This window comes from Zerene cesonia, chromosome 12, assembly GCF_012273895.1.
Source record: "Zerene cesonia ecotype Mississippi chromosome 12, Zerene_cesonia_1.1, whole genome shotgun sequence".
Lineage (NCBI taxonomy): Eukaryota > Metazoa > Arthropoda > Insecta > Lepidoptera > Pieridae > Zerene > Zerene cesonia.
The window spans coordinates 5,327,697-5,343,561 of record NC_052113.1 but is presented as its reverse complement, the minus strand read 5'-3'; the positions used below and the strand labels follow the sequence as shown (position 1 = coordinate 5,343,561).

At 32.4% G+C, this 15,865-nt stretch overlaps 1 protein-coding gene across 3 annotated transcripts in view; it reads left to right on the top strand.

Moving 5' to 3' along the window:
* The first annotated feature begins 1,153 nt into the window (after positions 1–1,153).
* Positions 1,154–15,865, top strand: part of LOC119830662 (calcium-binding protein E63-1) — a 19,125-nt gene continuing 4,413 nt past the window's right edge. Inside the window, exons 1-4 of one of the 3 annotated variants that reach the window (XM_038353732.1) lie at positions 1,157–1,323; positions 6,848–6,880; positions 10,206–10,290; positions 14,133–14,276. In XM_038353732.1, the coding sequence (XP_038209660.1) occupies positions 1,234–1,323; positions 6,848–6,880; positions 10,206–10,290; positions 14,133–14,276 (352 nt within the window). In that variant the 5' untranslated portion in view covers positions 1,157–1,233. Of the gene's footprint in view, positions 1,324–1,733; positions 1,863–6,847; positions 6,881–10,205; positions 10,291–14,132; positions 14,277–15,865 lie in introns of those variants that run through there. The other 2 variants (XM_038353734.1, XM_038353733.1) reach the window with 2 other exon arrangements.

The window sequence follows — 15,865 nt, the reverse complement described above, 5'->3', positions numbered from 1 at the left end:
ATGACGTATGTATGTTCAGGTGTTGTTTTTATTCATACTTATTATATATTTGAACATTTTATATGCATTAGTTTAAGTGACCTAACCCTGTCTATAAAAATAGGTAAACAGCTGTAAGCATTAAACACTTCTGAGGAAAACATAACATCCCTTGTAATGAAACCTAAATGAAAAAAAGTTATTACATGATTTCTTTTATAAAACCAACAAATGGTTACGTCTTAGTCATTATGTGTCGCATGAAAGAAAGTTGAAGCAGAGAGTTAGATGTCTGTTAAAGAAAATAAGAAATTTCTTCAATGGTTATGTATTTATATGAAATACGTCTAGTATGTTTGCTTGTCCCGGCTCCGTTCGGATGTCAAGATTTCTGTTTATCCCAAGGGAGCATTTAATCGGGATAAAAAGTTTTAGCGTGAATGACGGATAAACATCCAAACTAACTTTCATGTTTATAATATTACTGTGATAGTGTGATAGTTGAAGTTTTGCCCAAAATATGAATCGCTCTCAATATGATTTCATAAGTATTAAACTTATTACTGTGGTAATAGTCAGACCTTGATAAACTCTTGAAAACCATATTATTTTTGGAATCAGCGTCTGAAAAACTACAGCTTCCGTAGATCATAGTGCATCGAATCGGTACACCTGTATAATGTTAATTCAGAAATGTTAATACAAAGGTCCTGCGACGAATTTGTAAAAAAAGGAAATACAGCAAATCTTTTATGACAGGCTCCTAAGTAAGTTGGCCTATTGCGGTTGTGATTATATACATTACTATGCTGTCAAACATAATGATGTTTTTAAGAACAACATGCTTATTACAAAGATAAGGGAATTATTTATCTGCAGATAAGATTGATAGTACTTAAGGAATGGTTTCTAAAAAATCTTCATTTGATGTTTCATTTTAGAAGTATCATAAACATTGTCCTGGAAGTTGTATTGCATCAAAAAGTTGTAAGATGCAACTGAAATTAATCATAGTCGCACGCTTTGTACAGGACGACAAAAATAAATGTCTATAATTATTTATTAGGTAGTGTTATTGTTGTGTATCGTGTATAGTGCATTAGATGCCAAAACATAGTAACAACAGACAGGTGGTAGCGGGCAGCGGGTACGCGGCTGGGTTTATGTAACGCGAGGGCGCGAGCGTGAGGCGAGTGCGAGCGGCGTGCGGCGGCGAGCGGCAGTGCTCTGCCGACCGCCGGGCCACACCGCGCCATGGACCGCGCGAGCGGCACCCCGCCGCAAACTCCACCCGCGCAATCCGGCTTTGGCGCCTTTTGCAGCGCGATCTCTGAGACGTTTTCGGTACGTAACGAACTCGTTCTACACGTACCATGAACGCTGAAACCGCACACAGACATGTACACACTACACTTATATCGTTTGGCGCCACAATTCAATTTCACGCTATTTACTAAGTATTCCTATAAAATACGTTAATGTGGCAAATTGATGTGTCGCGCTCGCGTCGCGATCTATTTATAGAGTCACGTGCTTCTCAGGTCATTAGTGAAGTCTACATCCGTAGGCTTTAGTAGTTTCACTATGGTACAGAATCGGAAAAGACATCAAGGGAAGAAAATATAAACAAAATTTATTATTAGAGCGCTCGTTCGGGCCGGGTCGCATGGCCGTGATTTGTCCGATGGCTGTGATATACAGAAATACTCGCGCAATAAACGAACAGCCAACGCGACGTACAAAGGCCTGGCGCGACATCAGACATTCGAACGAACTCTGCAAGTCGGTTACCACGAGCGGCATCGTACGTGTGTCATCTCCTGACAAGGCGACGTCAACGAGCTGTCGACGTTCCTGAATTTTCTTACTCGCCTAAAGCATAGGTACCAAGTTTGGAACATACTTTTGTTACTTTTCTGTCGCTCCTTCTTAAACCAACGGCAATACTGATAAGTGTGCATGAATAGAAAGTTATTATCACTTGGATTTTTCTGTAATTCCACGAGATGTTTATCCTCGAACAGTGACGTGTGTTTCAAATGGATTGAGTTTTTTAAATGTGCAGCGATACGGCGATAATTTTTTGATAGACTTACATAAAGTCGTATTGTGGGTAACTGTGTGGATTGTGTATAAAGCATAATATGATATTTAACTTTTACACTTGTTAAGCGTTATTATAATAACACTAAGTATTAACCCATAAATTTGTAGAATTAAACATGACTTTCAATTAATAAGTTTGTAACATCTAGACAGATGCCATCAGAACAAACCTAGAAGTGCATCGTAAAATTACCATTTGTGGTTGGTAATGTGGACGTATAATGATTATTATCAAACATACTAATATTGTTGTGGAGTTTTTAAATAGTTAAGGCATAAGAATTAAAATAAAATAAAATTAAATAGAATACGAAAACTAAAGAGTATTTGGAGGGTACCGATATTCCGTATTCCATAGATGAGGTACACTAGGTGCCGACAGTTGAACGGCTATATAAACTTTTCAGTCCTATGGCAATAGAGGCGGGTTGTACTGAGCCTTATAGTACATAAGCACTCCATTACCATAATCACTAGATGCAAACTCAATGTTTAATGATTTTGTTTTCGTAGAAAATTTTACCACAACTGTTTTTTTACGCTGCTGTACAAAAGATAACTTGTTGTAAAAAGATAGCTTGTCCAATGATCTTGATAGTAATTATAGGACCCAAGATTTCATTGTTGAAAAGACAGTACAATATTTTAATATTTATTTGATATGGCCGTATAGAGCGTTGGCTTAATTGCATTTAAGAATGTCTTATTATATGTAATTAAACTGTAGTAGCAGCAGCAAAAAAGTCGATCAAGTGCGAGTGGGACTCGCGACACTGAGGATTCCGTACAAACTGATAAGGTAGAGTAAGTGTAAAAAAAGTCGATTCCCATTCAATATACGACAGTGCCCCATGCGATATGTTCGTTTTTATAGCAGCAACAGAAATGCAGCGTCTCTGTAAATTTCAACTGCCTAACTATCACGGTTTATGAGATACAACCTAATGAACGATGTACGGACAGACAGACAGAAGGACATGTAGATGGGCAGCGAAGTAATAGGATTTTAACCCTTGGGTAAGGAACCCTAATATGAGAATGGTAGTAAATGAGACCGGAATAAAGATTGTAATTAGCGAATTTCTAGATAGCTGAAATCGTAATCGTCGATTTAAAAGCTGCTGCTTTTAATAATAAAAGCATATTACTAGTTGTAACCCGCGGCGTCACTCGCGTGGTACTCGGGTACACAGTATATAGGCTATAGGCACATAAGCTGTTAGCGCATAGCCTATGTGCCTTAGTTGATTAGCAATCAAGACTATAATCTATCTCTGTACCAAATTTCATGCAGTTACGATAAACCGTTTTCAAGTCAAAGAGTAACAAACATTCATACATTCTATTCATAAATATGAATGAATGGATTCCATTCATATTTATGAATACATTACTTGATAGCTTTTGCGTTTATAATATTTGTAGGATGGATCCTACTCCATCTAGATGGTTAATAAACCATCCGAACTTACGAACACTGCATCAAATAAATTGCAATGCCGGAAATTTTATCCGGTAAGTAATTTCCCACAGCTTCTGATTCTATGGAAAAGTTTGCTCTTACTCGCAGAATATGTTGGCAAAATAACAGATTTGGCTATCGTTGGCATGAATGCAGAATAATTGAGCATTTTGATGAATTTATAACATGTTACAACATGAGCCTGTCACCTGTGTATTTTAATACAATTTAAAAAGGGAGGTGGTTTTCGATTCCGCTCTTTTTAATTTTGTGTTAAAACTGTCGATTGGGTGAACCGATTTTGATAATTTATTTCCCTATATGGCTTCACCATATCGTGAAACGTGTGCATAGCATAGCATGATATTTACGTTCATACGTGTTGTATTTATTGTTATTTACTATTAACTATTAATATCAAACTTGTTGTGGGATATCTGTAATTATTTTTGTTCCCTAATAGTTTATAAAGTAGTTATCGAGCATGTTTTCAAGTGAATCGTATGAATATGACTGAGCTTGAGGTCTGGCGTTTGTAAATTGATTTCGATCAGCCAATGTTATTAATGGTAACTTACTTGAGTGCCGTTTTATGGTCGTCCATTAAAAATGAATATAAAGTATAAGTACGTTTCATTCCATGAAGTGAATATGAATAAAAATGGTTAAGCGAAGTCATTTTATTGGTTCATTCGTTCCGTACTTTAGTATTAAATAAATAGGTCTGTTTCCTATTTCTCAGCCTTCCCAGTCCATTCCTTCTTTTCAGTCATCAATCTTTTCCTTATCCTTAACTCCGTAGACGCGGGTAGTGCATTCGCAAAGACACTTCTGCGAATGTTCATGGGCGGTGGTGATCGCTTACCATCAGCTCAGTTGCCCGCTATGACATAAAGAGAAAAAAATAATAAATAAATGAATCTAAATACTGACTAAACAATTTCAGAGCTTTTTCATAAAATAAAAGCTTTTTAGGAAATAATTTTCTTGAAAACGTGTTTAATGTAATCTCCAGTAATGGTATTTTTATTTCCTTTTAATGTTGAGCGGTATTTATTACAATATAATCAAGTTATGCACATGTACTAAAACTATGTACATTGTTTTATCGTCATATTGTAATGAAGGTTCTTATTTGTTTGTAAGATATTTTCACAGGAATGACATTATAGAACTTTATACATTACATATTTGTGTGATTATTCAAATTCTATGAAATACGTGCTCCATCTACCCTTTTGAGCTTACTGCTTTGTATCAACAGTGCCCAATTAAAAGTGTACTATGTTTATATATTCTGTATTTTAAGTATCGAATATAATGTTTGGAAACGAGTGACGATTGACGACACACTTCGTAGGTATGTTTATAGTGGGGGCAGGGTGCAAGGTTGACTTTTACATCGAAAGGTTTGACCGCATCGATCGAGTAACGCGACGTCGACATTGCCCTCTTTCCTTACTCGAGATTAAAATTCCATTGTACCGAACATACCCAAAGATATTAAACCAATATAATTCGTCTTTTGTAGTTATATTACATGTACAATGCTAAGAGATATTTGAACTATAGACATTTAAAAGATATTGACGGTTCCCATGTCGCTAAAATCTGTTGGAAACCTTAATACAAACTCTTTATAATATTAATTCAAAATATAAGACGGATTTAAAGAGAATGTTTGCCTTAACGCTCATATTATGCAAACCTTCAGTGAGAAGAGATTATACTCTCGTATTATGAATAATTTATTAATGAACGAAGTTGGTAAGTTTTCCTAGTTGAATACTGGGCTTGGATTCTACCCGACTGCTACAGAAGAAGGGTGATCTTTTTCAAGTTTATATATTATATATGTGACTGTGTTTGTCCATTTTTATGGCACGCCCTAGACGTATTTTGACATATGAGGTGTCGTTACAATCTTGTGGTAGTGGCGTGGGCTATATAAATTAAAAAAATGACGCCCACAAATTAATATACAGAAGGTTGACTTTGTTTTATCTTTTTTATCCTACCAATATTGATATCAAATGAAAGTTCGTCAACATACCATTACAATAGAAAAAGTTAGCAGTCGGATTTAATATTTTCATATTGATAATTTACTAGTTCTGTTACGTGTTCATATTTTATGAATAACCTTATATATAATATAAAGTAAAAGCTATATTGATAGAGATTTTTTCGCTTTTTTTTATTATCTAACCTCAACAAGACCTCAGAACAACATAATGTGATATATATTTGAAGATAAATAAAGTCGAAATGTTCTATGTAAGTGGACAAAATAAAAAGTGTCTTCTCTCTGGACTTGCGCCTGCGTAGGCAGTATTGTTGATGTCGTTCCAAACTTTCTTCTCAGAAAAGCTTGCATAAATTCGATGACTAATATACAATAGGAAAAAGAATATTCAGTGGTACAGAAACACTAATAGACAGTAGTACACATCCGACGGTGTGGCTTAGAATTTAGGTGTATTATTTTTAGAAGATAGGCAAGTCGGTCACTACCCCCATTTGAATCAAGAGTAAATCATTAACACGGTCAGTCTAAATTTATTGTTTGCAATGAATTCGAATTGTCAATGGGCTCGCTTGCTTAAAAACATTCGACTGGGCTTGCTGAGGTTCAAGCGATATGTAAGTCAACTAAATCATTACTTGTAACATTTGATTACAACAAAATTTTAACAACTGTCTACGAGAATGTCCATGTTAACCGCGTTACTTATTAACATAGAAATGTTAAACGTATGTACAAAGGCAATTAAAAAACGCTCGTTTACTTATTTTCTTAGTAGATTTACTGAAATAGATAACATTTTATATTGTCGTTTATATGTATGTATGTTGTGCAAAAAACTTGTAAAAATTTCTGAGAATTATGTAAATTTTCGTTTATCTGGTTCTACTTGGAAAGATGCCAATCTGATGATCTGATGTTTATAGGCCACTAATAACGAGCTAAATTTTTAATTGAGCTGATGTTATCTCTAGATTTCGGAGATTTTATTGAATAACTTATTTTTATAGAGGACCTTAAATACATAACCAATATGATGAAATTGACTCAAATTTGTAACCTATGTGATATATATACATAGGGCTTTAAGCATATTTTGTTATTACACACAAAACTAAACGAATCACTTTGAACATAGTTTCAATATTCATGTCGGTTCAAATTTCATATCGCTATTTATACGTCAGGTATCTTCTGATAGAAAAGTGGGTACATTACATAAGTAGGTAGGTTTTTAATTTAAGTCATACATTTATTTATTTTTTTCATTCCAGGGAATGGCTACTACTTCCCGAAGTAGAAAAAAGGTAAGCATTTAAAAAATATAATTTAAATATTGAATGAAAAAAATTATTAAAAAACTCGCTTAAATTATAAAATTAACTAAAATACCTCACTTTGCTCTTTAACACACTAAATATAAGGAAATTATTTAATCCTAGCAAACCTAACTATGATAAAAAGGTTATTTTGTTAAATAATTGTATACACTTATCAGGGATCGGCGACTTTAAATCTTTCCATTAAAAGTGGGCCAAAATTGAACATAAAGGAGTCTTATAATTAGTATATACGTAATTCAGACAATACATATTTTACAATATATGATACTACAGTTAACAACGTACGTAGCCCAATAATTTAGAAAATGTCCATGTGGCTACAAAATGCTTTGTAGAGCAGTGGAAATAGTTGAATAAGTATTTCGTTATATGCCATTCCTGCCCACAGGACCCATTTGAGAAATGTTTGGAATCTTAGAGCATGCGTTCACACATTCGTTAACTCGACGAAAATATTTCATGTGTTTAAAATATGGAGATTGTTTGGTCACCTTGACTTTGAACTTGGTTCTTTAATATTTTTCATGCTTCTTGATGACGATGGAGTTGTATAAATACGCATATAATAGTTATACTGTTGGTATGCGATATATAAAAACACTTGCTAAATAAAATTGGTTTTTCTTTGTTTATGTAAGCGCGTTACGATAAGAAGCCTAAATAAGTATAATAATTAATCCCTAAAAGATTTATTGCTAACCCAGAGATGGTATTGTATTTACATACAACTTTTTTTCTATAAGTTAGTTCATTGTTATTAATATTTTAATCTTAATATTTAAGAATTAAGTTCTAGAATCTTCCATCAGCTATAAACAATAAATTCACCTAAATCGTCATAACGTAATTTATGGTAGTACCATATATATCAATAAAAATCGTAGTAGTTTTTTTAATATAATAATCTCTGCGGAGTCTCATATATAGATGTATCTTAATATATAATTCAATTTATCGCACATTTTATCTCATTGATAAAATTAGAGAAGTTAAAAATAGGTATGTAACAAGGACACGGCATAGTTAAACATACCTATCTATATCTATATACGTATTTATATAAAACTTAATCGCCAAATGTGTTGCTATTAGCGTAAAACTCGAGAACGGGCCTACCAATTCGGCAAACATTTCTTTAAGAGTTTTTTGAGAGAACGAATGTACCACGGGTGAGGCCAGGGTGAGTCGAAAGTTTCCAATAAGTTAATATACCTCGTATTATTTACCTCTTATTCTATTTATACTTACTTTTAAATTAGAATAGAAATGACGGAAATGCTAAAAATAAAACAATGCAATAGCAAAAGAAATGCTACTCCTTTTCTAGGTACATATAGTTTCATGAAATCTACTAAATGTCAAAATTGACAATGAATGAAATTTGATGTAAAAAAAATCAGCTATAGGTATCAAGAACAATTATTACCTATGCAGAATCGTAATAGTATTTACAAAATAGATGTCATATTGATGAAATAACGACAGGTCTCGTAAAGCAACAAATGTCTGGACATCGCGATCGTAATCACGGCGGTGATACGATCATATTGCGACGGTTATGTAAACTGTTATTTAAACATTTTTCCCGAAACCGTGGGCCACGGATACAACTGTCAGCATAAAACGTGTTAACCTCGAAATGCTGAAGTGTATGTAACTGATTGATTTAATGTGCTCTTTGAAGATGGCGGCGTTATACATCGGTTACTTTGTGTTACATTATTCCAACATACTTGCTTTTCGATGTCATATTTTTTTGGACCGCAATAGGTGTTTACTAGCCATGTGAGAATTGACCGTTTGCCAAACGCGACATAAGCTATTTCCATACAAAATTCGTTTGCACCAGTAAAATTATTTCATAATTAATTTACGTTTCTCCCTTGATATTGATAGTGAGCAGCAGCCCTATTAAAATTATATTCAAAATGTCCTCGAGAATTCTTGGCAGTTACACGACACGATACATTTTCATGTTGATATTTGTTTAATTTATGATATATTTTTATTTTTAAGAGTTTTGATAATATCCGTTTTATTTAACAGGTTGCAGATTTTTTATTTTCTAGCAGGTTTTAGAAACTACCTTGCGCAGTTACTAATTGTAGATAATTCTTTCGCATCCACACAAGTGTCACATAAGAATTCGATTAAAGTTTCGTTCCAACTTAATCTTAACTAATAATCTATTTTATATTTATCTATATTTTTCCTAATTACTATTTAACTAGTTTTCGTTGTGGCGTTATGTTTCATGCGCCACAGGTAAAGCCGCACAGATAGCAATACTATACTAGGCCGTACAAACGTTTCCCATACTAATAATAAATCGAATAATTTTTTATTTAGCTACGTTGTATTCTTTTGTTTGTAAACGTGTTTAGTAGAATAGTACTTCCTTTCATAATTTTGATGACGTTATTGTGCAAAGTAACTCTATAGTAATTCCTTCTATTATTAACGTGACAGGATTTTCGCTGATTACAAACGTACTACGCTGATCAATCTCAGCAACATTAATTATAGAACCTGAAAATGGTTTATTTGTATTTTTAGAACCAGTACATTGGCTTCGTTAGTCCAGTCATGTTATTGAACTTTATGAAAGGTCACATCAATTAAACTAATGTGTGTATTTAAGTGTGGTACAATGGTTTCCATTCCTATAATTTAGGTGGTTTTAGTAATATTTCTGTGTGCACTGTAGTGTCAAAATACCCTATAGGTAAATATAGGAATCATGATTAAAAAAAATAATTATTTAAATCAGCATATGGAAATATTACTACCTATTACAAGTACCTACTCGTATTACGTGTAGCTTAGTAGGTACTATTTGCAATATGCGATTTTTAAGATTTTTTTAATTTTGGTTTATTAAGGTTTATGGACCGAGTTAACTTTTAATTCATTCATAAAATAAAAAATGTGCTTCACAACATAAATACATTATGATCAAAAGAAATTTTCAATACTGTTATACTATTAAAATACCTAGCTATAGTAAAGCATAGCTAAAACATATTATTGTGTATATTTTACAAATTTCTAAGTAAGCTGATAAAATTTAAAGTAGATACCAAAATACAATACAGTTAACTGATCAATATATGATAAAGAGTAGGACAAAATTGATAACATTGTACAATTGATAAAAAGTGTACTTATTAGTCATTGTGTGCTTTGTATACCAGTATTACTATCGTGTTTGTTTATAGTTACACCTGTATTTATGACCGACGCGAAGGTGTTATGTATGTCTGATCAGGAAAATGCTTGTGTGTTGCAGCAAGACGATGAAAAGAAAAAGAAGAAGCAGTCGCCAGTGGACGACCGGCCCACCGTGCCCGCGCCGAGCGAAGCTATGCTCAAAAGTAAGTATCATCGTAGGAGAGTGACTGTTATTTAATATATATACGTTATAATTATACAGCTATTCGTCTCCATTTATCATCATCAATCAACCGTTTGTTATTATTACTATTAAAATAGCCAAGACCGTTAATTTTACCGAAAACTGTAGTGAATATCGAGACATTACCGTCTGCTAAATTGATTGTGATGGACTCAAAATTGTGTGGCGTGCATGGATACATTTTTCTTTAGACTGTATTATAATAAATGATATACATAATCGAGTTTAATGAAGGTTTCCCTAAGTTTTGCCTGAATGTCTAGTCTAGACAGAATAAGTGTACGTCCGTAGGTACTAGGGTTTCTTTATTATTAACAATGATGGGTGTGGACTATAATATTAGTCAATATTATAGTCCGCACCCATTATTGTTTATTTGTAATCAACCAAAGTGACAATTATCATTTTATTTGAATTTGATCGCGGAACAAGAATAAATAAATATTATTTATACAATTATATAGTTTTCATATAATATATGTATATATGCTGTATATTCATTAATAACGAACGCTTATGCATTTGAAAGTAAAAAAAAGTTTTTGTCAGTATTACAATATACGTGGCTTTGCTTAGTTTACAGTTTGTCCTACCTCCTGCTAATAATTATTTTAATCACTACCTTTCTTTATGTAAAAGTTTCTTTATTACATCAGGGTTTAGTATAAAGTAGAGTCAACGTTCTTAAAAAAAAAGTACGAAATGTGCAAAGTTTGCTTTGTATATGGTGAAAAATGTTATCTATAGGTGGAGGTAAACACATATGACATTGACGCTGTGATCACATTTCATTTCAGTGACGACGTTTGTATGAAATACCAATTTTTCGATAGAAACATTTTTAAAAGTATATTTCACTACTTGGGTGGGTCTAGGTGAATACATTTTTATAGATTAATGTTTGTTAACAACTTTTCTCCTAAAACTTTGAACTTTTTTTAGGAATTATTTAATATTATTATTATAATTAGTAATTTCTTATTCCTAGACTACTTTGAAAGCCACTTAAAGGCGCAGGTTTTTTATTCACCACTCGGGTAAAGTTCAGATGCTATTAGACAGATCATATAGTTACTCGTTTTATAAAAAAATATGAAGTTAAACATTGTCATCCCACAATTAAAAATTCTTAACGCAGGAAATAGTAGGTTCGGACTCCTGATAAGAACCCCATTACTTACCTCAATACTGGGAACCTACCAGTACTTATGTAGTTATCTACGTAGATAGCAAAACCTATCTTTTGAATTACGAATAAGATCTACGCGGCTCTCCTGCGACTGAGCATAATGAATAACGGTTAACCTTCATTGGCACACTCAGTTAAAAAGGTTGGCAATAAGTCGCCATTTTATCTATGTTTGCAGTAACATTATGGGGACTTACGATCTCATCAACGTGATAAATGATAAGGAGAGATTTTATGGAGCTTTGTTTATGTTCTATATTAAATTGCGTTATGAACGTGTCTCACATTATTGTTATAATTAACTACTGCTTATTTGCAAATCATATACATCGTAAAATATAATTTCAGTAATTAATGTAAATAGGTATATTTATGGCACAAATATTATAATTCATAAACAATGTCATACAAAATGTTGGAATGAATAGACAGTTTGAATAGTTCATTACACAGTAATGGTATCAAAATTAGACAAAATTACGCGTAATAAGTGTCTTTGAAAGATTCCTCTTTTAATGTAGTTTCCAATATATTTTTCAGTTTTCAGGCTCCTTATTATAGTATACACAATTAGCAACTTAAATGATACCATGGCTACTGCACAATTCAAATTTAGATTAATAATTGTTGAATTTTGCAGATACGTATATTTTAATTGTTTACAAATCATAAACTTCAATATTTCTGGATCAATGACACCATTCAGCTGTGAGCCAAGGAATGTCGAAAGTTAAAAAAATCAGAGGAAATAAATTTGAGTCGCACAAAAAATCCGGTTACCGAGTACATTCCACAAAGTAGTTATATACATGTGTGATATTTTTGGAAGCAATAAACGTCCGAGAATAATACTAACGTTTACTAGTCATTACAAATATACGGCGGAATATTTGGCGAGAGAAAATTACAAACATTAATTTATGGCGTCAAATTAAATTTCACTGAACGCGTGAGAATCATAGAAGTTAAGAAAGATCATGGAACAATTTATTCTGAAGTTTTGGTTTTCAGTATGTTAATTAGTTAATTTATTAAAAATATTCATTTGAAATGGATGTTATTGGTTCCAGATAGTAAGAATGAATGTATTTTGAATTGAGTTGAAGTTTTAGTTTAGGAGTAGAAACTGTTATTATTGGAACTAACCTATTGTCTACTAAAGTATGTGATTTTGTTGTAATTTGCAAGAGGTTTAGATATAAAATCACTTTATTTATTTTCTGTTTCATGAAATCTACTTACTACCTGATAGGTTTCAGACTACGAACTAATTTCGCCGCTGCATGTAGTTACCTACTCATATTTTATAAAGGCTAAATTCTAAGTATGCATGATGTGTATGGTATGAAATTTAATTTAAGACAAATATTAAATATGATATATTCTGTCTTTAATACATTCACATACGTTTTCAATCGGATAATATACTAGAAACTTACTGGTTACTACCAGGTGTCTAGATATTTTACCATCTTTATGACACCGATCTTCCGTGGAGGTATAATAATCTCTTAGGTACGAGCGTAATCGTAATCCAATTTGTGGTGAAACATACTTGATACCCACTAAATACATTCAAGGAAGCTAATTGTATCAACACATTGGACCGTCATTTATTTAATATTATATTTTGACTCTCTTATTTGACATACTAATACTTCGAGGATTTTATATTTAAGGTCGGGAATTAAGTTTCAGTGCCAAAACTTGGCTCTACGCTCCATATTTCCTATTTTTGTTAGTAACCAAGTATAATTTGGCAATGAACTCGTATTATTACAATTCATAATACGTAAAATCTATGTACTCATATTAAATTCAGAAGGTTTTGTGACATGTAGAACTGTACGATAGACGATGAATAAAGATAAGAAGACGAAGACGTAACATTCTTAATCTTTTGTCAATATTGTTAACGGTATAAGGTATCATGATGGGAAGCCTCTCATTTTCATAAAAACATCATCACGATGTACACCAGTCTTATTAGTGTACGATCTCAACTCTTGATAGAAAGTTTTAGTTAGTTTCTTAATTACAATTAAATAAAGCTTGCAACAGTGATATGTCATTAAAGAAAGATAATGATTTCTGTGAGTAATTTACAATGCAGCCAAAAACAAACAATAAAATTTAAATAATTAAATACATAGCATGTGTAGTTTCGTGAGGGTGCCTCTAAATTAATAAAATTTTTGACTAAATAACAATTTAGAAATTAAAAACTTTTCAACGGATTTTAAACGCGATTTATTCATTATATTATTAACCCGACGTTTCCCGACCCGAAACGTCGGGTTAATAATATAATGAATAAATCGCGTTTAAAATCCGTTGAAAAGTTTTTAATTTCTAAATGTATAATACTCGCGTGAAACCAAACACAAGTAAATAACAATTGTCAGCCGAAATGCATATAAATATTTGTAATATTATATCTCGACATTGCATCGATTGGTCTGATCTGTATACTACAAATAAACAATAATCAAACTTATGCTTTGCTATATAGTTTATTTCATCGCAACAAATATCAACCGAGATGGAACGTATGTGTACTTACGACAATAAGAAGAATACTGTTCAATTCTAAATATTTTGTTTTGTTATAGATCTGCGAACAGCATTTGGTCTGTTGGACCGAGACAGCGATGGTCACGTGACTCCAGCTGAGCTGCAGTTTATGCTGCGTAACCTTGGCATCGAGGTCAGCGATGACCTTATAGGGGAACTTATTAAGGACGCGAGTAAAACTGGTAAGCCTTTTATACGCATACTTTTATTAGGTTTCATTGTAAGGCTTGGCCCGGTGATTATACTTTACTTTCGGTAAACGGTAAACACAGATATTTGTAGCTTGCTTTGACACCAATTAATAGGATTAATGAATTACTTCGTTCGTTATTAGATTAAACACAAAACAACAAACATGAAACTATATAATGAATTGTTTTTAAATATTTAGTAAGATTTAAAATGTTATACCTAATATCTATAAACATACTTTCACATTGTACAATAAACATAAAATAATGTCTATAATGATGTTTTGATTATACACCAGAAAATTACGTTCTTGACCTACCGAATACTACTACTATATTAAATATCTCGTAGACCGTAGTAATCGATCTATTAACTATGATTTATCGCGTAAGCTACTAGCCAAAATCTGATTACAGTTTAAAATAAATGTCCTTGCTTTAGTACTTATAGGTACAGAGTATCGCCCACTTTGCACTTCGATTTGAAAACTTGCCAAAAATAAATACAGTGATGTTAGTTTTTATTCATATACAGATAATTTGGGTCATTAAATTGCGCCCTCAAAAAATGTCCCAGAAATATCGCAGTGAATAAGAGTGAATTAATATTAAAATTAAATTCGTAAGATTTAAATTAAGATGTCTATTAATTGGCAGCGACGGCAAATACTAATCGATATAAATACTTTGTAAAACAAATAAACAAAAGTTCATGGAATCAATTGAGATTATTTGTCGGAAGCATTCGAAGGGGACTGAAATGGCGTGTTCGGTGTTGGTGCCGGTGGCTTCCGGTGACCTCGCGCCTTTACATGCCTACCCCTGCTGCCCTTACACCCCTGTAAAGCGGCGTAATCGCGGTATTACTTAGTATAGAACAGAGCTATAATTGCGTGGTAAATATATTGATCAGTTAATGAAGTTTATCTGTTATAAAGGCATATTTACAGATATGCTTAGGTTATGGAATTGGAATTGTTGCGATTTTAAAGGAAAATTGGAATTAGCTTATTAAAATAAACTTTATGGCCAAAGCACGTTTTTTTGTAGAAAATAAATCGATCTATATTAAAATGATATAGTAGTGAAACTAATACGTACTCACGCAAATAAATAACACTTAGCTTCATCTTTAAACATTCATTATTTATATTTATATACAGAGCACAAATTGCGCCGTATATCATTATCGATTTGAGTAGGTACTTTCTATGAGTGTAGGATAAGAGTAACATCATTATAATAGATTGCTACAAAGTATACCGATGATTGTATCTATAAAAGTACTAACTCTATAAATTATATTAACACGTGTGTGTTATCTATTTCCTATTCGCTTTGTAAATTTTATAATTTAATTAATATGCCATTCCATTAACCGTCATATAAAAATATGTGGTATTAAATAGCAAGGGTGTTAGAATATATATTGATACATATTGAACTCTTTACGGCTTTGCCTTTGTTTTCTACTGTTTAACTATATCGGACAAGGTGTCATTATTATGGATATAGATCGAGTTACAGAAAAATTTCAATTGGTATTTAGCACCAACACTTTAAGACACATATCCTATATA